The sequence below is a fragment of the Aspergillus udagawae genome (genome assembly GCF_001078395.1).
Source record: "Aspergillus udagawae IFM 46973 DNA, scaffold_4, whole genome shotgun sequence".
Taxonomy (NCBI): Eukaryota; Fungi; Ascomycota; class Eurotiomycetes; order Eurotiales; family Aspergillaceae; genus Aspergillus; species Aspergillus udagawae.
The window spans coordinates 3,061,327-3,084,312 of NW_025091267.1; the positions used below are offsets into that span (position 1 = coordinate 3,061,327).

Consider the following 22,986-nt stretch of genomic DNA (forward strand, 5'->3'; position numbering starts at 1 on the left):
GTTGAGAGACCGTTTGACCTGTCAGCAGACATTTGTCTGCGTCCTTTCTTTGACCCTCACCGTCTACACTCCTTTCTTGTGCTATAGTTCGCTGGGATTTCAGTCCCGCTGTCATTCTTTTTTTTCGCCAACATGGTGTCCAGCAAGTTTTCTCTCGTCGCCACGGCTGTTGCAGCCCTAGCTCCCCTGGCGTCTGCTTTCGATGCCTCCTCAAGATCCAACCTTGCCGTCTACTATGTACGTTTCGACCGTAGCGTTCGCCTTGGCTTCCCAGTTTCTGCATGCTGATCATTGTCTTGTAGGGTCAAGGTCCTGACCAGCTCCGTCTGAGCCACTTCTGTCAGGAGACCTCCTTGGACATCATCAATATTGGTTTTATCAACTATTTCCCCGATATGAGCCCTGGAGGATGGCCGGGCTCCAACTTTGGCAACCAGTGCGACGGTTCCACCTACGTTACTAAAGATGGCGTTAAAACCAAGTTGCTGTCCGGCTGTCATCAGATCATGGAGGATATTCCCATCTGCCAGGCGGCTGGTAAGAAGGTCCTGCTGTCCATTGGTGGTGCCTATCCCGCAGACCAGAGCATCCTCTCCGAGAAGACTGCCAAGGCGTTCGCCACTTTCCTGTGGGGAGCTTTTGGCCCAGTCGCTGAGGGTTGGGAGGGTCCTCGTCCCTTAGGGAATGTCGTCGTTGATGGTTTCGACTTTGACATCGAGCACAACGGTGGTTTTGGTATGTTTTCTGGACTCTCTCAAGGCTGCTTGAATCTCTTTCAGTTTTGAACCTTGTCGCTGATGGAATATTCCCCAGGCTATGCCACCATGGTAAACACCTTCCGTGAGTATTTCAACCAGGTGCAGGACCGCAAATTCTATCTCTCGGCTGCTCCTCAGTGTGTCCTCCCCGATGCCCAGCTCGGTGATGCGATCACGAACTCCGCCTTCGACTTCATCTGGATTCAATATTACAACACCGCTGCTTGCTCGGCCATGAGCTTCGTCGACAACACTCTCGGATCGTTCAACTTCGACGCCTGGGTGACCACCCTCAAGACGACTGCCAGCCGCAACGCCAAGCTCTATGTTGGTCTGCCGGCCAGTCCGACTGCAGCCAACGCGGGTTACTACCTTACTCCCAAGCAGGCGGAGTCCCTGGTTTCCACCTACATGCGCCGGTACCCCGACACCTTTGGAGGTATCATGCTTTGGGAGGCTACCACATCCGAGAACAACAAGATCGATGGCTCCACCTATGCCGACCACATGAAGGATATCCTTTTGGACTGTGACCCAAGCCCTCCCGTAACCTCCTCCAGCGCTATCCCATCGAGCACTCCGGTGACTTCGGCCACACCTTCGCCATCAAGCAGTGCTGTTCCTTCCAGCACCCCTGCCGTCTCTGTGACCCCATCGCCGTCTAGCAGTGCCGTTCCTTCCAGCACCCCGACTCCTTCTAGCACCCCTGTCATTCCTGGAACATCTGCTTCGAGCAGCCCTGTCTCTTCAAGCAGCGCCGTTGTCTCGAGCACGCCCGTTTCGTCCAGCACCCCGGTCATTCCCGGAACATCTGCTTCRAGCAGCCCTGATTCCTCGAGYACCCCAGTTGCCTCGAGCACTCCGGCTTCGTCCAGCACCCCGGTCATTCCCGGAACATCTGCTTCGAGCAGCCCTGATTCCTCGAGCACCCCAGTTGCCTCGAGCACTCCGGCTTCGTCCAGCACCCCGGTCATTCCCGGAACATCTGCTTCGAGCAGCCCTGATTCCTCGAGCACCCCAGTTGCCTCGAGYACTCCGGCTTCGTCCAGCACCCCGGTCATTCCCGGCGGCTCATCCTCTTCTAGCGAGCCAGTCGCTTCGTCGACTCCTCTGATTACCTTGACATTGACCGTTTCGCCTACGCCCGCGCCCAGCTCATCCTCCGCCTCCGGCACCCCCTCTACGAGCAAGCCTGTCATCCCCAACACTTCGTCGACCTCGGGACAGTCCAGCGCCCCTGTTCCTTCCAGTGCTTCTGCCACCGGCTCTACGAGTGTCCCCGGCACCAGCTCGGGTGCGGTCGGCCAGTCAGGCTCCAGCTCCACCGGTGTGGCCAGCTCTACCCAGACTGACGTCGGCACTTCCCCATCGCAAACCGCCGGCCAATCGACAACCGTCACTGCCACCACGTCCTCGTCTTCCTCTTCCACCGACAAGAGCTCTACTACTGTCGGCAACGGCAATGGCAGCGGATCGACAACCACTACCGCTGCGACCGGCTCCATCACCGCCGTGCCTACCGCCAGCTCTTCAGTCGCCGCTACGGGTGCCAGCTCGGAGCCTGTGACCATCACCACTGTTATTGTGACTTCCTACATCGATATCTGCCCTACCGGCTTCACCACTGTGACCACTACGTACACAACCACATACTGCCCGGGTACTAACACTGCAACCGCCACGGCCACCGTTACAAACCCTCCAGCTGGACCCGGTGGATCCGGATCGCAAACCCCCGCTCCCACTGTTCCCGAGGGCTGGACCACCACTGTGACCGTCTGCACTCAGTGCGCTGCCAAGCCAACCACCGTGACGTTGACGCTGCCTGTGACTGCCATCCACACTGAAACTAAGTCGACTTCGACCGGCGTCGTGCCCGCACCCCCTGCCGCTACTGGCGAGGGATCGAAGCCCACCAAGCCATCGGGTGTTTCCCCCACCGGTGGTGCCGGCGGCTCTTCTGAAGGAGAGGTTCCTCCCCCAGCCGTGACTCTGGTCAGCACGAGCACCGACATCGTGACGGTGATTCGTCCCACTTCGAGCCACCCCGTGATCCTCGGTACTGGCGCTGTCCGCCCTTCGTCGACGCTGGCCGTTAAGCCATCGGCCAAGACATCGGGTCAAACTTCTCACGTGCCCATTCCTCCTAGCAGCACTCAAGAAGGTGTGTCGCCCTTGTCTACCGGTGCTGCCTCGCGCGTTGCTGGACTGGGCCACGGCTTGGTCCTCATGGTTCTCGCCCTGTCTGCATTCTTCGTCTTGTAAAGCGTCAAACCTTGTGAGATGTCATGTGGGCAGATAATGTATAATGAAGGACTGCTGTTCTAGCTGACACTGTTTTTACTTTTTTTTATTATTTCGATGTGTTTACATTACAATTCGACCCGGTCCAGTCTGCGCTGGACCTTAATTGAAGCAGTCCTATACCACTTCCCACACTCGACGCAAAGCGTCCCAATTTCTTTGTCACTCTTGATCGATGCATGAAGCGCTGTCATATTGTATAGAGCATGAGACTTGCATTTTGACGTCACAACAACCTTCCCAATAGCATAAGACATTTTCTATCTCTCCAGTATTTGCAGATCGTAATGGGTCCACCACCATCTATAGACCTGATTGAGCTGCTAGGGCGCTACGCAGCGTCGTGAAACGATGATGCCTAAACTTAGCCGTATTGAGCTGAGCCGGGGGGGGGAAAAATTACCAGTTACGTAGAGAAACAAGCTTTCAGGGCCAAGACGGGTCGATCCGACAGACCCAACCCGTCATCCGGCGTATTGCGGATGAGTTGTCTCTATACCTCTAATAAATGGTGTTTGTTTTCTATTGGATTCGGACGATTGATCGATATTATTCTACTGAAGGAACAAGAACGTCAAGGCCACATCTCTCTCATCGTAAGGTACTCCGTAAAGTACGAGGAGAAACATCGGGTGCTGAGTTGCGCCACAAATACACTAAAACAGCTGAGGGGGCTGATGTGGCTGAAATGCTGAAGTGGACCTATCACAGACTGCACAGTAAACGACTGAGGGCCCAGCAATGAGGGGCGTGTCGTGGCTGTTTGGCTGTTTGAGCGCGATTTACGGAGTACCCTCTCTCGATATCACTCACTTCGCTGCGATGGATCCGCACCCCTGGAGGGAACTAAGATAATAGTCCCTTATTTTAGTAACCCCTCAGGCGGTCGCAGTAGACATGTATATAAATATCCAGGTCCCTCCTTAGCTGGCTATGGTTGGAGTCCAGTCTCCTTTGTCTCCTCTCTCTCAGCTCCTCTTCTCTTCGCACTATTGATTACGTATATCATATCTGTTTCTTCTGTTAGTATTTCAAATCGCCATGGACGGCTTCCTCGGTAAAATCATCGAAAAAGTCGCTGGTGGTGGCAGCAGCAGCAGCGGCGGCGGCGGTTACGGCTACAATCAACAACCCAGCTACGGTGGACAAGGCCAGGGTTACAACGCTGGTCCCGCCCCTCCCCAGGGCCTCCCTTACCCGTGGGTCGCCCGCTGGGATGATCGCGACCAGCGCTGGTTCTACGTGAACGAGCAGACCGGCGAGAGGTCTTGGGAGCGGCCGTACGGCGGCAGTGGCAGTGGTGGCGCTCCGTCTTACGGAGAGCGATCGTACGGTCAGCCTCAGCCGTCGTATGGTTATGGAGGCGGCTATGGGCAGCCGCAGGGACAACAACCGGAACGCAAGGATCATACTATGATGTATGGTGTGGCGGCGGGGGCGGCCGGTTTGGCGGGCGGTGCGTTACTGATGCATGAGGGGGAGAAAATCCGTGAGTTGTCCCTTGATTGGAGCCGGAAAAAAGGCGCGTTGTTGACCTGTACAGATGAGCGCTGGGATGAGGATAAGGAGCGAATCGAGCAGAATGTTGAGGATTTCCCCGAGGATGCGGCACGGTGGACCGGCGAAAAGGTTTGTGCTCTTCTGTCGTGCTTGCAGACAGACGCTGACAACCACGGATATCAGGTCGGTGAAGTCGAGCGGATCCCAGAGAATATTGAACAGGGCTGGGATCGCACCGAGGACCGCATCGAGAATAAGTGGGACAATGCAGTCGACGATGTCGAGGACTTTCCTGAGAATGCGGCGGGATGGGCAGGACGAAAAGTCGGCGAGGTGGAACAATTTGGCGACAATATAGACTATGCCTATGATGAGGGAAGGGCTGAGGGTCGGGATGATTGGTAGATTCCTTCATCAAGGGGACTGTCTGGGCTTTTGATCATACTGCATTGTTACAAGGTGATTTATGCATAATTCGCATAACAATATTGCACTCATGATGGACCTGTCAATCGATAGCAATGTTTGTATAGCAATCATTGTAGTCAAGCTGCATATCCAGACATGCTCTGGTGAAGCTTCACCTGCGGCACTGTTGGTTTCCCCCGCACGTGGCCCGGGCCTCGGTTGCGGAGAGACGGTTGTTCATCGATCAGCCTTTGCTATTAAACCCATTCACGCACATCCCGCTGCAGGCCAGCGGTGTGGCCTCAACTGATATTTAATATTGAGATTTGTCGGAATTGGGACATTCAGTGACAGATCACCCGCAGTCAGAGATTGACCCGGAACTGCCATGTCCAAGCCATCCCTTCCACTCGCAGGAGTTCGAGTCGTCGAGCTGGCAGGCCTGGCTCCAGGTTCGTACCACACCTGCGCTTGGACAAAATTTCCTGTGTCTAATCTATATAGGCCCGTTCGCTGGACTTCTACTCGCAGACTATGGCGCGTCAGTGTTGCGCGTTGATCGGCCGAACTCCATCTCCGCAGACCAGTTGACTCGCCGGAAAACGTCCATCACGGTGGATCTGCGGGACAAAGCTTCGCACCGCCTCCTGCTCTCCGTACTGTCAAAGGCCGATGTCCTGATTGATCCCTACCGGCCGGGCGTGCTGGAACGTCTGGGCCTCTCGCCGTCCGACGTACTCCTAAAACACAACCCGCGCCTGATTGTGGCTCGCATGACGGGCTTCCGTCGCGACGGCAAATACAAAGACATGGCGGGCCATGACATCAATTACATCGCGGTGTCTGGTGTGCTGTCCATGCTTGGCCGGAAGGGAGAAGCCCCCTATGCACCGGGCAACATCCTGGGCGATTTCGCCGGCGGAGGCGCCATGTGCTTCCTGGGGATTCTGCTGGCCCTACTGGCGCGCGCACACACGGGACGAGGCCAGGTGGTCGAAGCCAACATGGTAGACGGGTCCGCGTACTTGGCGACAATGCCGCGGCTGACTCGGCAGACGCCGCTGTGGAACCTACCCCGCGGCGAGAATATGCTGGACGGCGGAAGTCCCTTCTACGGGACCTACGAGTGCAAGGACAGGGGCAAGTATTTCGCAGTCGGAGCGTTGGAGCCGCAGTTCTACGCGGCGCTGATCAAGGGGCTTGGGTTTGAAACAGGAGAGCTCTCCGCACGGGACGACAGGGCGAATTGGCCCGCCCTGCGAGCCGCGTTTGAGCAGCGATTCAAGGAGAAGACGCGGGCCGAGTGGGAGGCCATCTTTGACGGCACAGATGCTTGCGCGACGCCCGTGCTGGAGCAGGCGGAATTGGAACAGAGTGGCTACGAGCAGAGACCTGCGGTGCACCTGGTTGACACGCCCAGTCTTCCGATCCCGGCTGATGACGGCGGATGGACAGGAGGCGGGCTGTTACCCGGTACCGGTGGGCAGGAGACTCTCAAGGCATGGATGGGATGGGAGAAGGGACGGGACTTTGATGTCCGAGGGGATGGAGCATTGGTGTGGATCGAGGGAGGCAAGTCCAAACTGTAGGTAGCGTAGCTGGTGTCTCAGAATGGCCTTTCCAGAGCGACGAGGTCATTGGTGGACGCGATCAAGATGGTTACCCATGACCCTCAAGGGAGAGAAGCTTTGACCATTCAGCATGTGCGGAAATCGCAAGATGTGAGACAAGTTTAGGGCTGAGAAACGAGATCTGGAGAATTAATTGGGTTTCCATTGTTTGGTTTTGTGGTATGAGGGAGATTCACAGCCACAGCCACAGTCCGCAACCGACAGTCGGTCAGTCAATCGGTCGGTCGGTCAGCATTAGCAGGGCAGCAATGGTCCATTTCAATTCGTACAATTAATTCGATTGCATCCTTACAGATGGGCGATGGAGATTCAAAAACAATGATAATGCTGCGAAGATGTCTGATTCAGGCATTGTGTGCACAAGATGACTATGCAGACTGCAGCGCGTATCTCCGGTACGTACCTTACCTTTTACTCTGGTTACGGTATGAAATACCTGGTACCTACCAGGCTTACCACCTAAGGTAGAATTGGAATCCATGGCGAGCTGAAAAGGATCGAAACCGGTGGAGATTGCCCGATTCGAACAGCTCTTGGAAATGTTACAACGGCTGAATGTAACCTGCAGCAGTTCCGGTGGGATGATTCGATGTCTGAGCGTTATCAATGAAGACCACCTACCTAATAATCGCGTCATTTTATACTTTCACCACTCTTGGGTTGAGGTGACATTGCAGCGGAGAAACCTATACGAATGCTTGATGATCTGTTGCCATTACTGTTAGTGATAGTCAGGGCAGAGTAAGGTATATGTACCTACCTTACTGTGCCTGACTAAAGCCATAAGACACACTGTCACTTCTCTATAGCAATATTTGGATTTTGCACCTCAGGATCTAAGTCTACACCAAGGATCTTTCTTCGGTGCTTCCGGTAATCTCTCTAGATGGTGGAGTATTCTACGTCATGATGTCCTTTAGTCCAGACTAAATTAACGGACATTGGGTGAAGAAATTGACTCGACTTGTTACTCAGGTACCACTGAGGGTAAAACTGACAAAGCATCGTCGTACCTTTCGAACCTTGGATTGAATTTGTGGTACGGCCGGAAGTGGGTATGGTATTTACCAGTATTGTACCTACCATATCAGGACCCCACGTGTCCGAAACTGTGGCGCAGCGCTGCTATACTGGTAAACACCCAGACAGATAAGCTAAAGGAAATAGCGCAGTACCTATGTTCAGCTTGTAAATGTATGGAGTAAAACCACAAGCCGTCAATTCTCCGTAGTCCGTATTGACTCATGGGAGGTGGTTAACTAAGTAACTAGTTAGTTAGCTAACTATCTTGTAACCGCTGACAAAGGTAGACTAGGACTGACTATTTCGCGGTGCGTGCCTTATCCACGCATCATGACTGGACTAGAGAACCCACGAGGATGACTGCATTGACTCTTGAATCTGATGCTTCAGTGCTAACTTAGGCGCTCGACGGCAAAACAGCTACAAGCAAATTGATAAGAGGCACAGACCTTTGTTTGTTTAATGTTTTGTTGCGTACTACCTTGTCATTATTACCCTAACATGAGAGGCTTTACCTCGGTGGTTGTGTGGTTCCAGTGGTGGAAGACAAAGGGAATGTGCTCAAGTCATGACTTCATCGTGATGTCTCTTTCTTGTTCTTTGGTAACCAGTCTAAATTGCTATGTTTCAATTGCCGGTATATATTTTGGTATTATTATTCAAGCAGTCTTGGAGGTAGGTACTCCGTACATACGTAACCATTAACAGTAGCTATTCTGTGGATGAAACATGTGGCTGTGCTGATGTTTACCAATTATCATGTACATCTTCTCTCTGAGGTACCCACCTTGACATAGGTAAATGTGTGCCTGTATTTGGTAACAGTACTAGTAAGGTACCAGTCCGTACCAACCAAACTGAGTCTTGAAAAACAAAAATTACTTTTTCTCTGTGTTGTTCGCCTTCTTTCCCTCATCTCATCGGCCGACCGATTAATACTCCATCCATACCAAGGTTATGTTAAACAGCCATAGCTCTCCTCTTATCTCGTCGAGGTTGGCTGATTTCTATTACCCTTCTTCTTCTTCTTCCCATTCTCCTCTACTTCTCAGCTGTCATCTATTGCCAGCGTGTCTATCCAGAGTGGCTTGCTGAATCTGCAGTCAGATAACCGTCCCAAGGAGCGCCAAGCCCTCCCCTCGTGCCTGTTCCCAAAGCGGCCTGATCGATCATTCTCCTGTCGTCGCTACTCCTCACGGCATCAAGTGCTGCTCCCTGAAACCTCGACTGAGAACAGAAAGTCGGCCGCTTCGAGCGTTGGAATCTCTGCGTTTGGTTTCTCTTTTGAAACTCATTAATCCGCACGATTCCTTTGTTGAACCGATCCTTTTTTTCTTCTTCTCTTTTCTTCGCTGCAGCCGCCGGATACCGCTGCATGTACCACACAACGGAATCGCCGGCCAATTCGCTGATCCATCCATCATCGCGCGACAAGACAAATTCGGGTTCCCTTACTTCCAACACGCTTCTTCCTTTCATTCGCAATCGAGGCGACTTTTTGCAGTCGCTTTCTACTCGCCAAGGCAGCTAGTCCCTGCGCTCTTGTCGCCTCTACTTAACTAGTCACCTTGGAAACATCTTTCTCTCGCAACTCTCAACAGCTTTTCGATCCTGCATGGCTGGCGTGCAAGCTCCACCCACCATGACCGACTATCGACTCCCAATTCACCAGGCACCTCCTCGGAAGCCCGTCCCTGGCATGCATCGTGGATACCCTTTTCAATCCTACGAGCCTCACCAGCATGAACAGCCGCACCACTATCGTCCGCAGCAACAGCAACCGCGCCACCACCAACAACAGGAACAAGTGTCTCCCCATCCCTCCGTCTCCTCGGCCAGCCGCAATCGAACTTCTTCGTCCCATGTCTCGCCATACGGGGCGCATCAGCAACAATATGCCGGTGCCCCTTCGCCGCATTACACAATGACCAGCCACGTTAGTCACCCGTCGAGGCGCCTGTCTAGTGCCACCACCTCCACCAGCTCGACCGGAAACAACTTTAGCTCTGATATCCGCCGGAGTACATCATCCCGTTCGACCAACGCTCAAGTCGGCTACGTGGCTCTCATGCGCAGGCAGAAGGCAACTGTCTGGTGTGATCGGGCTCAGCCTGAAGATCCCCGACTTCGGGCCCAAAAGCTGGCGGATAAGAAGAGGGCCTACCTGGAAGTCCATGGCGCTGGCGCTGGACGCACCGGTACCCTGGGAAGCGGCAAGAACAAGCATGGAAACAAGGGAATGACAGAATTTTCGGCGTCGACTCTCGTTGGAGCGACTGTTCCGGTCCGACTCAGTGCAAACGAGGTGGGCGACGCAGATGAGGATGGACACAGTGACAATGGATTTCCTCATCGCCGCACGGGCAGCGGCCGCAGTTCTCTCGGGAGCAATTACCGCTACCCTAGTGGCTACCAGCGGCCTGCCCAGGTCACCCCTGGGAGTACTAATACTCCTCCCAACGAAAAGGCTGATCTTCCGGAGGTTACAGAAAATCCTCCGGCCGAGCGCCACGAGGAGGAAAAGATCTCATCTGCCAGAGACGATTCTGCCACAAGTCATAGCAAGACCAGTGAGCAAGAGGATAACTTCGGGTCAGTAGGTGACATGGCTGCGCCCAGTGCCGCCACCACCGCCGCTGAGAAGGCCCGGAAGGCGGACGAATTGCGGCGCAGGGGCAGTGTGGATGAACGGACGACCACGATGACGAATGTGCGACTCTTCGTCGCAAATCCCGATCTCAGTGACTAAGTGTTTTGCCATGCGGGCATTCTGCCGTACTTTTTTCGCTTGAGCAGTAATCAGCGACAGCTGGGCTCGGGTTCTGATAGCAGGACTCATTACTCTATTTTATGCTGGGCATAAGAAAAGGGGCCCACGTCGCTGAATTTTATCGCTCTCAACATCACTTACTATCCATTCTCCTACCTTTCGTTTCCTTTTCTGCGGACAGTTGTCTTGTCCAACTTTACTGCTGCATACTGTTCATGATGGGTCGCTTGAAGGCTCAAGCTGACCCTTTCTCATTTTACGTGGGGTTGTTCTACCTTCACTACATTCTTCGACATCTCTGCCTACGACGCATGCGTCTTCATCTGCTCGCTGTGTGTATTTGCAACTTTTGCACCCTTTAGGCGCTCTTATACCAATCTCTTGCGCCGTATCGCTAATTCTAATAATATGACTTGTACATACCAAACAGTGATTTCCCATTGACGTAGACACACAGCTGCTGACAGCCACATTTGTCAATCTTGCACGGAGAACGAGAACAAGGCCGTCTATCATTTTCTTGAGACGCTACGAGTCCGGTCCCGAAATGTATCCCTGATTCGAATGGTCTCACTTCTAGGAACCCTCCTTTCACGTTGAACAGACATGCCTTTCCATCATGTGATACATCACTGTCCATGACTGCATATGAGATCAATCACAAAACACATCCCTGCCTCAGGCGACCCAGAGATCACGTTTCTCTGGTTCGACGCAAAAGGAAAACGAAGTGCTTTCTTGCTCCGATACCGCTACCATTGTCGGCGTGCTATCTTTCACTCTATCCGACCTCCAAGTCCGTCCACACACTGGCCGCTCCCTCCAAGCCTCAATTCTCAACCCCTCGCGTCCGCGCCAGAGCTCAGACACGGGAGAGAGCACGCTTGAAACACTTGAAGCACTTGAAATGCCTCCCTTGCACTCAGCAATACATCGCATGCAACAATGAGATACCGTCAGGACGCAGACGCAATGCACACGCCGCAGATGAGATTGAGTGATTAATGAAGTGGAATGAGGCAAATCACCGCGCAGATAGATACTCGTACTGATGGAAAGCCCATATTTCCTGGATTGGTCCGTTTGGGGCCTTCGTTTCCATCTGCTGGGTGCTGAAGTCGGAGTGGGTGCTGTAGAATGAAGCACTGCTGGATTTTATTGATCCTTATCTAGGCTGAACATATGTATGAATAGAAACACCGGTCGAACAGGAGCAGGCCATCTCCCTTCATCAGTCTTGATGCCATCTGTCAGTCCTCGGCTGTTGGGTCTCCTACCGATACCGGGGATCTGTCGACTCATACATGACCCAGGATGATCGACATCGATATGTGGATATCTTCCTATCTGTATCTGAGATCTCCTGCTTCTCATAATTCGTTTACCCCCACTTCCGCGGTTGATTTTGAACTTTATATGGACATGACAAGGCAGTAGCTGAGCGAGCAAGTGCTAAAACAATACAAGGTAATGGTGCCCTCCAGATTTTGGGCAACGGATTGCGATGACCCGGAGGAAGAGTAAGGTAATAATGACAATATTGCACGAGGAACTGTCCACATAAAACTGCATATGGTAGACTTCCAGGATGCTGTATACAATCTTCGGTGGTGCTCATTATGGTCAAGTCCATGGAGATGGGATTCCCGTAAATCGCTGACGTTCCATGTTGCTAAAGGGACCTCAACTGAGTATATCCTTGGCTTTGCTGCAATGTATATAAGCTCAGTGTGAGTTTCACGTCGAGTCAATCAAGAACTCCTTCGTCAAATGTCACAGTAAGCTTCATTCTCCTCCTTGCGGCGCGAGCGTTGAATAGATCAATTATGGACACTCAGCTTGATGTCTCTTGATTCGATATATGAAATCCATTCAAGGATGGTAAAGCCGGAATGAAGTCACCAGTGCAGCAATATATCTGCAATTCCATACTTTAAAGCTGATAGAGCTAGACTTCACGTCGCTCCATATTCACCAGCCCATGTCTGGAAGGGTATACGAAATCCCTTTAAACCAGCAAGAAAAAGGCACTGAAATGGAAGGGGGTTAAAGCAGCGTGAAAGCACGTGCGTTTTCCCTCCGCAGATGCGGCGGCGGCGCGAACTTCAATTAACGCGTGTCCCACAACACGGCAACGGAAGGGTCACGGACCTGACCTCTCATGGCTTGACCTTCCTGAGAAGTCTCCAGGCAAAGGAATTGACATCTGGATTCTGTTGTATTAACTAGCCTCGAGAGACCAGCTCAGAATGGAAGTATCCGTTGAGAGCTCGTCACGTCTCTCTCCCCTTCCACCCCAATCATATCCCACGTCTCCGTCAGCCTCGAGAAAGCGTTCAATCCAGGAGATTGACGCATCACCACATTCGCCAGAGAGCAGGAAGGCATCGAAAATATGTGATCAAGAAAATCAAGACCCATCATTATCTCACGTTGCAGCGTCCTGCACGCTGACCGAGCAACTTCTCAAATCACCATCAGTTTCCCCAGCCAGCATTGAAATTTCAGATCAACAAAATGGTACGAACACAACAACGCCTGGCGGATCGGTGTTGGTAGCAGTCCCTCAGCCAAGCTCTACAGCGGAAACTACTTCAAATACACAACCATCTACCCCTACGAAGAACACCAACACCACTACGCCGACCGCGAAAAAGCGAAAGTTGTCACCTGCAAGCAAAGAAGCTAGGCAACAGGAAAAGGAAGCAAAAGAACGGCAGAAATTAGAAGAGAAGGCCAAGAAAGAAGAGGAGAAGCGCATCAAGGAAGAAGAGAGAAAAAAGCGCGAAGCTGAACGTGAGGAGGAACGTAAACGAAAAGAAGAGAAGAAGAGACTGAAGGAAGAGGAGAAGGCCGCTAAAGAGGAAGAGAAACGCAAGAAAGAAGAGGAGAAGTTGAAAAAGGAACGGGTAAGCATTCTGCCATCCAAAGATGGCACTTTCCAAGTCACTGGCCTCGTCTGCTTGCTAACCTGGGATTAGGCGCAAACGAAACTGAATGCTTTTTTCGTCAAACCCAAACCCCCAGCGCAGCCAGCTGATGATACTTCTTCCGACTCGCCCAAGATATCGATCGCCGATGGCGCCTCGAACTTGACGTCTCAGAACCCTACTCCGCCTTTTTCGGACTATCAACGAGAATTTCCGGACTTCTTCCTACAGTCTCACACAAGAATCGCCCCGCCGCACCGATTCGAACGCGACCCAGAGGCTCTTTCCCACATGCAACAAAGGGTCGATGCTTGCCTACAATCCTATCGGAATGGGTCCGCGCAGCCTTTGTCATTCCGCCCATCTGAACTATTCCGAATCATGCCGTATAGCCGGCGGCGTGGAAGACAGGCTGCCTCGGTCAAAGACATTCTGCTCAGAATGCAGAGTCTCAACGAGCAGCCTGACCCTGATTCTGCACGGGGGGCGCAGGATTTGCTCAGACGCATCAAAATGAAATCTCTGAAGTTTGGTGAAGATGTTCGACCTCCCTACCAGGGCACCTTTACCAAGACGCTTCCGGAATCTGCTGCTTCTAAACTCATGCGCAATCCCTTCCACCGTGGCCTGCCCGATATCAACTACGACTATGATTCCGAGGCCGAGTGGGAGGAGCCGGAAGAGGGCGAAGATCTTGATTCCGAGGAGGAGGAAGAAGGAAGCGAAGAAGGTGATGATGATATGGATGGGTTCCTGGACGACGATGAGGATAACCTGGAGGGCAAAAGGCGCTTGATAGTAGGAGATTTGGAGCCTTTGAGTACCGGACTACGCTGGCAAGGTGAAGGCAGAGACCATGAGCTGGAAATGTACAGGATCCAGACGATCACGGACTCGGTTACCTTCCCTATTGACCCATTCTCCACGGCATATTGGCAGAAACCAAAGCCAGCAGAGCCACTCCCAACAGGTGGCGTGGGACGTTCCACTCTCCAGTCATTCATAGTCGTTCCTTCAAGCACTCAATCCCAAACTGCTGCGCCTACTACCGAAGGAGCAACCCCGAGTCTTTTGACCGCAGGTGGCAAGGCGAAGCGCACATTGACACCAGAGCAACTGGCCGAATTCAAAGAGGTGGTGAATGGTAGCGACCTGACGAAGACAGGTCTGATCGAGGTTCTGAAGAAACGGTATGAGTCTTTCTACGAGTTTCACTTGAGCTTCGTGCTAATGACACTTCACTAGATTTCCAAAAGTATCGAAAGATGTCCTTAAGGAGACCCTTACTCACGTCGCGACGCGTGTTGGTCAACGAGAGGTCGAGAAAAAGTGGGTGTGCAATTAGAAGGACGAAGGGAGGACAATATCCATATCAGCGTAGAGCCGCAAGGTATACACTGCCTCGGTTTGCAAAGATGGGAGTTATGGCGTACGTCGTTATTCTAGAATTACCGTGGGGCGATTCCCAAGACGTCTACGGGTTGAGCGTCTGTGATTTCATGATCATTTGTGGGAAAACAGCATGAATCGAGTCAACTGATTGCATTTACGATACCTGTGCTGGCTGTGGCACTTGAACTTGTTGCGTCTTGTCTTTAGGTCGCCGAAGCGAAAAACGACAGCAGAGATTTGATTGAACTATATTATCCTCCATTATGATATTCAATATAAGAATAGGATATGTGCAGACTTCCATTCTGTTGTTCAGCTCATCTTAACAAGTGCCAGGGCAGCTGAACTGCTCTGAGGCACATAGATCACAGTAACCTAGAGAGGTTAGACTGATCTCTGGGGTTGTCCGATTGGGACACGTGCCATGTGGGGGAAAACAGCCTGTCTTCTTACATATTAATATTGATAGTAGCCAAGGAAGGTATCCATCTACCGATGCTGTCCACCCGGAAAACACTTCAAACCTCGGAATCCTTGGAGTTTTTTCTTGTCCACTACTATCTATATGCAGCTGCAAGAGATACCTTACCCTATGCAGCCGTGATAATCATGAGGATGAGTCTTTTTCCATTTTCATGGAAGTGTTCAACAATGACCAGAGGAGATAAGAGTCAAGCGACAGCTGGTGGGAGGGATGAGGAGGGGGACTGACCAATCAAAACTGGAAAAAGCGACAACTCGCCATGCATGCAGTGCCAACTCATCAACTATCCAGGGCTGTCTACTCCGTTACCTCAAGCATCAGCGCTCCCATCAATCCGCGACATGGATGACACGATACCGTTGGTCTAGGTACTTCGGAAAAGGACCTACATAGAAAACTACAATAGGCGAGGTACCTACTACTCCAAAGTCAGTCCGTAACAAACTCCTCTCATTCGACACCGATGCGCTTTCGTGGCCGTCTCCAGCCATCCATCGAGTCGAAAAGGACGATCTGCGACCGGACCAGAACCATCTTGCCTCTAGACGATCTGCAAGGCGACCAAGTGGGAAAACGACTCTTGACTTTCGCGGAGGTTATCGAACAATTCCTTCCTCCATACTCAAGTTTACTGTGTAGATAGTCTACTCCTTAATAGTCTTGATAGCGAAGGAGCAAACACAAGTACGAAGTAGCAAATAATACCAGAGAGCCTTGATCCAAACTAAAGCAATCTGGCTGGAGGCAATAATACCATTATTATTGCAGAACAGTGACTCTGACTCAAGAATTCTTCTGGTCCTACACTGAATAAAACTCTCAGCAACCATCAGGAAAGGGACACACATTATCTAGCCCCTCTCTTCCAGCTGGGATCATTTCCTCCTAGCAGAAGCAGTAGCAGTAGTAGCATTATTGATTTGTTGGCAAGTAGTCACCACTGCATCTAGCATTACTCTCTATCTATCCATCCATCCACTTGCCCTTCATTTCTCTCTTTTGTTTCTGCCCCTCTGCAGTCTGCATGTCATCGTTCAATTCTTCGACATACTTAGTCAAGCATCCATCCTGAAAAAGATAATCCTATCTACATCCATTATCCTATCGTCTCTTTCTTCTAGTCCTCTCCCACTTCCTCCTCCGCCTGCCAGGCCTTACCTCGCATACTACAGTAGAAGGAGACTATTTGATTGCTTCGTCAATTTTTCCAATAATTATCTGCCTATTTCCCATACGACGTATCACCACTATCATTGATTGACTTCCTCACCCTCTTTCTGGATTCCTGCATCACACTAGCACAGCGCCTCTCTAACCATCACTCTTCGTATAACTGCGACAAAATCCCCGAGCTTGGTCCCGTCCACTGCATCGTCTTACCTCCTACCTTTCACAGCTCTCCATCTCACCCTGGAGCGATCGGCAGTTGCGGACAATCCTCAACATCGTGATGAGGAGCAATCTTCGATCTCATCGAGTTCAGTAAGAGAATCATGTGCTAAGGAGCAGGTTTCTGGCGTCCGAGCCATTTCGCGATCTCGATTGTCCTCTTGGCTGGATGGCCGGGGCACTGTCCATGGCAACACTATGTTCGATGCCCAACGCGATGGTCTACCGTCAATTCTAGCCTCTTATGTGACCTGTGAGTACACCCCATCCCTTCGCCTCAGTTATTACAAAACGGAAGAGCGGATTCTTTCCTCTTGTGACAAGCAAAAGTTTCCCCCTTGTTCAGTCCCTCCCGCCAATAATTTGTCTTTTGAGGTGCTGATTTCCAACTCTGATTTAACTAATATCCCTATCTCAGCCCTGTTACCCCTATCATCTCAGGCTACTTCAACATGTAATTCCGCAAGTCGCGCGCAAGATTCCTCCTCGGTGTCTCAGCCATCTACTGTTCCAACTCCCAGCATGTCGCCCATGCTGTTGGTTCCTGACGACGGGAGCGTTGATTGCTCCTCCATTTCACCGGTTGATCTGACCATAGGTGAGTCTGAGGACTCGGGCCGTTCCAGTGCGCAATTCATAGCAGCTCCCGTGCGCTCGGATGGCCGCCAGGCAATGGATCAACCACCGATAACAATCACACCACCATCCACATCAACAGAGCCCTCCAAGGTGTCATTTGAGGATTTTGCGATCCGCTATCGCCAAAATCAGCACAAGCAGGCCCGTCGCAAAATGCTGGAAAACCGTCTTCATGCCACCAAGATATCCATTGGTATTTCCGCGCGCTTGGCTCGCGTTGGAGGCGTCGTGCAGCGCGGTTTAGTCGAAAGTCTCAAACATGAGGATAAGGCGAACTTCCTTGCCTTATATCATACCATTTTGGACCTTCAGGATTCCCATGATCTGACCATGCGTCGCCACTTCCACCGGCAGGACCCCTCGGAAGACTGGTCCTCAGCGCAGGAATCTGCTGTGGAACGTTCCCCGGATTTTTTCCTTCAGCTCAGCCCTCAGTCAAGGTCCGATCTTCTTGGGATTTTGCAGTTGGTCCGGACCAATCCTCAGTTCCTTTGTGAGAGGTTGTGCAGCTTGACGTCCGCACAGCTGAATGCCTTGTTATCCTCGTCGGCCACATCTCTGGACTCTGGTGACCACACATTCCTTTCTGCGGCCCGTTCACGGAACCAGTATTCTCTGCCTAAACGCACTTCTGCTACGTCCGTTCCTTTCCGAGATCATGCTGCCAATTTTGAGAGAATGGACGCTATCTCCAACTTAGTCTTCAATGTTTTTGCTACCCCCTTGGACTCTGATACCCCAGAGGCTCGCTTGCGTTTGGATGTTTGGTCTTCTGTTTGCGCTGGACTTATCACCCAAGGAGGCAATCGGTTCTATCCCCTCATCGGCCACATCCTGTCATCCTGGACGATGGGCAGCGCTTGGAAAGCCAGACCAAAGTTTGAGCTCTACCTCATGGACATCCTCCAGACCGGCGCGTTCCTCCTGGAGCATATTGAAACCCCAGCCGGACTGGGCTTTGATGCGGGGTCCCTTGACCCCTTGAAAACTGACGTTGCTGAGGAATATTTTTCCTCTGCTGTAGATTCCCTATTCAAACTCCTTGATGACCCAGATGCAGGCTTTCCTCATGCAGTGTTCAAGTTCGCTCGCGCCATTTTGCAAAAACTGGGTTACCCGGACTGTCGTGCTCGTTTTCTAGAGTTTTTGCTCCTCCAGTGGTTCTTCCCTAAATTTCTCTCTGGGGCTCTTGCTTATCCTGAGGTCTGTTCCACTCCATCCTAAACGTTATGATTCTGGGACTCCGAGAGAACTGATCTCCCTCCTTCTTTTAGGCCCTTGGCCTTCTTCTAGACTTCCATATCAGGAAAGATGCCAGAGAAAAGCTCCTTGGACAGGTCGCCCTTAGGGCGTATTCGCAGGTCTTTGCTATTCTACGCTCAATGTAAGCCCATGTCATTGCTGAACTTTTCGACGAGAGAGAGAGAGAATTGTCCCAACCCATTGATCTTCTGCTACAGGCATCACTTTTCAATGACTCGTCCTGCGGTCCGTCAACACGTTGAGAACATGCTTCGTCAGTTCGAGACAACGGACACCGACAACCTGCAATCTGTCCAGCCTTCGGAACCCAGAAGTCATCACGAATCACCGTGCGCCTTTCTCATGCTATCTGCTACAGACGTGCTAACCCTACTTGGCGCCCTGTTTCCCTCGGCGACATCTCCCGCTTGTAGCTCTCCCACTCCCTCCTCCGGATCATCTGCCTTATCTCCCAGCTCCTTGCAGTCTTTTCCTGAAAGACATACCACCGCCGTCCCAGAGCCAGGGTTCTACCGGCGTAATCTGAATGGTGGCTCTTCTCCGCAGTTTTCCTCAAAGGCATTCTCCTCCGCGGACATGGATTTTTTTACGTGCTCGGAAGATCATCTGAGTCGCAACGCTGACCGTATCCGCTTTGAGTTGTCTGCTTTGGTCGAGCCTGATGGTCGTCCCGGTCTCGAGTACCCCTCCACGGAAGAATGGGCCATCTTCTCTGTCACCGAAGGTGGTCATCGCCTAGTCTGGGGTTTATTCTCCGATGGCCAGCTCAGCGATACTGGGAACCTGGCCGCTGATACCTGTCCGTCCACCGCTTTGGGCATGGAGGACAACTTCGAGGCTCTCCACACAGCGATCATCAAGCTCGTCCGGGAGAATCCTGCTGGAGATCGCTCAGACTACTGCGCGGAGCGCGACCAAATGCCCCCTTCAGAAGCCTCTTCGTTGAAGAAAAGATTCAATCAGGCCATGTCACACTGCCATCATACTTCTGATTTTATGGGTGCCCATTATTGGTGGAATGCTAGTCGTCAGCTTCTTCGCAGTGTCGCCGACATACCCTCTCGCCTTGGCGATGACTCTTGGATCCTGGAACCTATGCACACATCATGTTCACGCTCGCTCCGGGTAGCTCACTCCGTGATCGAGCGTTGCGAAACCGACTTTGTGGCACTGGATCGCAGTTTGTGGCAACTGCAGGGAACTGTGAAAGAGACGATCAAAACCATTACGAAGTTGCGAAACAAGATGTGGTACATGACCGACGTCAAGAACTCGATGCGGTACGAGGACGCAAGGAATGTGGCATTGGCACTGAAGACGATGGTCTACTCCGCTCGTCTTTATCAGCCCATTCCTGCCAACGAGCGTCGAACGCGCAGCAGCCCCCGCGCATCAGGGGGATCCGTTCTGCAAAAGCCAGAGTTGCAGGTGATGAACGTCATGAAAGCGCCTAGTAGCCAAGGCGGTCCGAACAAACTATCTGATGAGCAGGTCGAGTTGACACGGAAATGGCTAGCACAGAACAATATCGACAATTTTTGCAAGGGGGAAGAGCGTATTCACCGCTTCTGCTACGAGGTCAAAGTAAGTATCAACCGACTCGTCGGAGATACAATGGCCGAAGCCCCTGTTCTCTGGGCCAGCGAATTGTTCCAAAAAGAACGAGTCAAGTTCGAAGGGTCCAGCAACCGAAGCTTCCTTGGCCTTTCCTCGTCAAGTTTGCGCCCAGTGGGCACAGCTGGTGAAGAGTTGTTGTTTGCTTCCCAATCCTCTGCCGGCAGTCTCCGCTCGTCCGATTCCTTTTCTAGATACACTCCAGACCCGCCGCCGCTGAATCGCAAATCGTCCTTTCAAAGCTCTATTTCCGATAAGTGGAGGATCCCCCGAGTTTCCTCTGCCGCTGATGGTCTTTCGATTGGAGACTCGCCTTCCAAGGCAACCTCCGTATCAACGGGTGACACATACAGCACGTTTTGGTCTGTACCACATCAGAATGTGCCCTATGCAGCAAGCGCATCGAGTTTCTACTCCCGTCCGCCGTCGATGCTCAGTGAGGCCGTTGCTCAGCCGGCCCGCCAGAAGGATCGCAAAGGTCAAGGCAAAGTCGCTTTCCTGGACGAATTAAAACAGGCTTTGACAAGTCTACTTTTGAGTGATCTCGGTTCACCTGTCTGGAGCTGTGGAAGCGAGACAGATGCCTGGTTTGGAAACGCCTTGGACCAAGAGCGAATTCGTATACAAATGAAGAAGCGCGAGAAGATCCAGCGCTTCTATGCGGAGTGCAATGCACGCAAAGTCCGCGAGATAACAGGATGCTCCCAATCCAGGGGCCGAAGAAGCAAGTCGCTGGAGCCTCCCATATCTGGACGGGCTCGAGAGCCTGATGTTACATCCTCAGTGCCCATGTCCGAGAGCGCTCAAGCGGCTGAAGATCAATCTCCATTTTCGTACGGAGTTGTTTTCCGCCAATTGATCGAGATATTTTCGCGCCACGGGAACCCGTTCGTCAAGCTAAATGCATTGCGGGATTTGAGAGCATTGGTCATCGCGTCCTTGAACGTGGATAATGATGACAAGGCCTATGCGCATGCTGATAAGGAGCATGTGCACTCGAGGGAACTGGGGCTCCATGGCAAACGAGCTGCACGGTATAGCTTCTCGGAATCACGAACCCTCCGTGGAGCTGAGAAGGACTTCTTGCAAACTCCGACGTCTCCAGCGGCCGAATCTGTCGCTTTTGACTCTCGGCCTTCGGAATACTCCGCACCTACGGAGAACCAAATTGTGGACGCGCTGCGTAGCCTTCTCTTAGAAGTGAAGCCCAAGACTCTTTTCCGAGATCTCCAATTTATTTCAGCTTTCGTTCCCGGCGAGACGCTAAATAAGACCGACAGTGGAACCGCATTTCTGCAGTTTGGCCTGGCGGCGTTGAGTCTCAAGGAAGAGGTCTGCAACAGCATGGTCGAGATTGCCGACAGGATCGTCTCTCAGGAACTGAGCCGACGCCATGTACCTCAGCCCTTCGGTTTCAATGCCAGACCGAGCCACGCTATTGAGGATGCTGCTGGGATGTGGATCATTACTGCAAAAGAAGGAAACCCTGTCGCCCAGCGGGAGCTGGCGATTCTCTATTTAACCCATCCGGAGCTTCTTCCTCGTGTCACGCTACCACTTACTTCCCCCAGAGATACATTCAAGGCTGAGATGATGTACCGCCGTGACAAGGACAGCAAGTCCGATCCTCAGAGCATGTGCCTGGCGCTGCACTGGATGCAGCTGTCAGCCAACGGGGGCGACCAACTCGCGCGGAACAGGCTTCGCGAACGCGAGGAGTTTGACTCCATCGCTTGATTTACCATCAATACCCGGTTATTTCTTGACTAAACTCGGGTGCTATCATTTCTTTTATATCCTTTGGCACTTTTTCTGCTTGTTTTTTGATACCACGCTATGGTTGTTGTTATCCCCTGGGCTTAATATCTTCGTACCATTTCCACACCGGATCTTTTACTTCTGGCTAATTTCTAGTGCAGATACTGCGCTTCCATTTCTTGTGAGCTTAGAGCATCTCGGCCGCCTGCATTTCTTCCTTGTAGTTGTATTCTTCTAGCATGTCAGGTTGGGACACTCGTTTAGCACGCTTGGGCAAGAGGACTTGGTTCTACTCGTTTTTTCCTGGTACTCGACTTTTCGTTCACGGCCTTTGTCTTGAGGGTGGCGATCTGCATACTCGACTGGCACTATACCATCTGACCTTTCTCATGGCTTGAATGCTTGGAGTTGAACACCATGTATTGGATTCGGAAGACATAGGTTTGACGGGCATTTTGTTTCTGAAGCCTGGTACTAGAGACGAGCATGATAGGCGAACATACAGTCTCTGAACTCGTTAAAGTTCGTGCATCAAACATGTCATAGCCGAAGATATTGCGGCCAAATCGTAGGCTAGGCGACGCATACCACCTCGATGTAGCATTGATGGTTTGTATGTCATTACCCTCTTGAGAGTGGTGCATTGATGCATTCGCCGGTCGACGTCATCCGCTTGGTTGCCCCCACGTGCTTCACCCACTTCGTAGTAGGTAGTAGTACCTCCTACCCGACTCCGGTATTCTATACCTCTGGCATTCATATCATTCTATAACAGAATAGACAACTCCAGCCCCCATTTCCTTATATGCCTCACTTATCCTTCTACTGTACTACACTCAAGTGAGCACAAATTGGGAATTTTATCTGAACGTTGCACGATCGTCTGCAAAGGCCTCGAAGTCCTCGCACTGACCGTACTCTGTGTACTGTTAGGTTGACTCTGGTCACTCGGGAGGCTGAGAAGACCCCGCTAGAAACCCAAAATAACAGTCATCCACTATCATCAGCATCATTCCGTTCGGGTGTTACTCAGCTCTGGCTGCTGGTTGATTTGGGCTGAAATCGCACCTGACAGTGTCTATCCTTGTCTGACTTGGAAAGCATCGACACTTCTTGTTTCGTC

General features: G+C 51.9%; 6 protein-coding genes across 6 annotated transcripts; all 6 read left to right on the plus strand.

Moving 5' to 3' along the window:
• Positions 1-132: 132 nt before the first annotated feature.
• On the plus strand, positions 133-3,023 carry chiA1 (class III chitinase ChiA1; the record flags this gene model as incomplete). Its single annotated transcript, XM_043291339.1, has 3 exons — positions 133-237; positions 303-735; positions 814-3,023. 3 exons carry the CDS (start codon positions 133-135, stop codon positions 3,021-3,023), a joined length of 2,748 nt encoding a protein of 915 aa, XP_043147274.1.
• Positions 3,024-4,103: 1,080 nt separating this feature from the next.
• Positions 4,104-4,967, plus strand: Aud_006439 (WW domain-containing protein; the record flags this gene model as incomplete). Its single annotated transcript, XM_043291340.1, has 1 exon — positions 4,104-4,967. The coding sequence occupies one exon, from the start codon at positions 4,104-4,106 to the stop codon at positions 4,965-4,967; it is 864 nt and encodes a 287-aa protein (XP_043147275.1).
• A 391-nt stretch (positions 4,968-5,358) lies between these two features.
• Aud_006440 (CaiB/BaiF CoA transferase family protein) lies at positions 5,359-6,559 on the plus strand (the record flags this gene model as incomplete). Its single annotated transcript, XM_043291341.1, has 2 exons — positions 5,359-5,422; positions 5,475-6,559. 2 exons carry the CDS (start codon positions 5,359-5,361, stop codon positions 6,557-6,559), a joined length of 1,149 nt encoding a protein of 382 aa, XP_043147276.1.
• Positions 6,560-9,266: 2,707 nt separating this feature from the next.
• On the plus strand, positions 9,267-10,373 carry Aud_006441 (uncharacterized protein; the record flags this gene model as incomplete). Its single annotated transcript, XM_043291342.1, has 1 exon — positions 9,267-10,373. The coding sequence occupies one exon, from the start codon at positions 9,267-9,269 to the stop codon at positions 10,371-10,373; it is 1,107 nt and encodes a 368-aa protein (XP_043147277.1).
• Positions 10,374-12,643: 2,270 nt separating this feature from the next.
• On the plus strand, positions 12,644-14,669 carry Aud_006442 (putative chromatin assembly factor 1 subunit A; the record flags this gene model as incomplete). The annotated part of the gene is made up of 3 exons (XM_043291343.1): positions 12,644-13,303; positions 13,376-14,514; positions 14,570-14,669. The coding sequence occupies 3 exons, from the start codon at positions 12,644-12,646 to the stop codon at positions 14,667-14,669; spliced, it is 1,899 nt and encodes a 632-aa protein (XP_043147278.1).
• Positions 14,670-17,111: 2,442 nt separating this feature from the next.
• Positions 17,112-21,842, plus strand: Aud_006443 (uncharacterized protein; the record flags this gene model as incomplete). The annotated part of the gene is made up of 3 exons (XM_043291344.1): positions 17,112-18,431; positions 18,503-18,612; positions 18,689-21,842. 3 exons carry the CDS (start codon positions 17,112-17,114, stop codon positions 21,840-21,842), a joined length of 4,584 nt encoding a protein of 1,527 aa, XP_043147279.1.
• Positions 21,843-22,986: the final 1,144 nt, after the last annotated feature.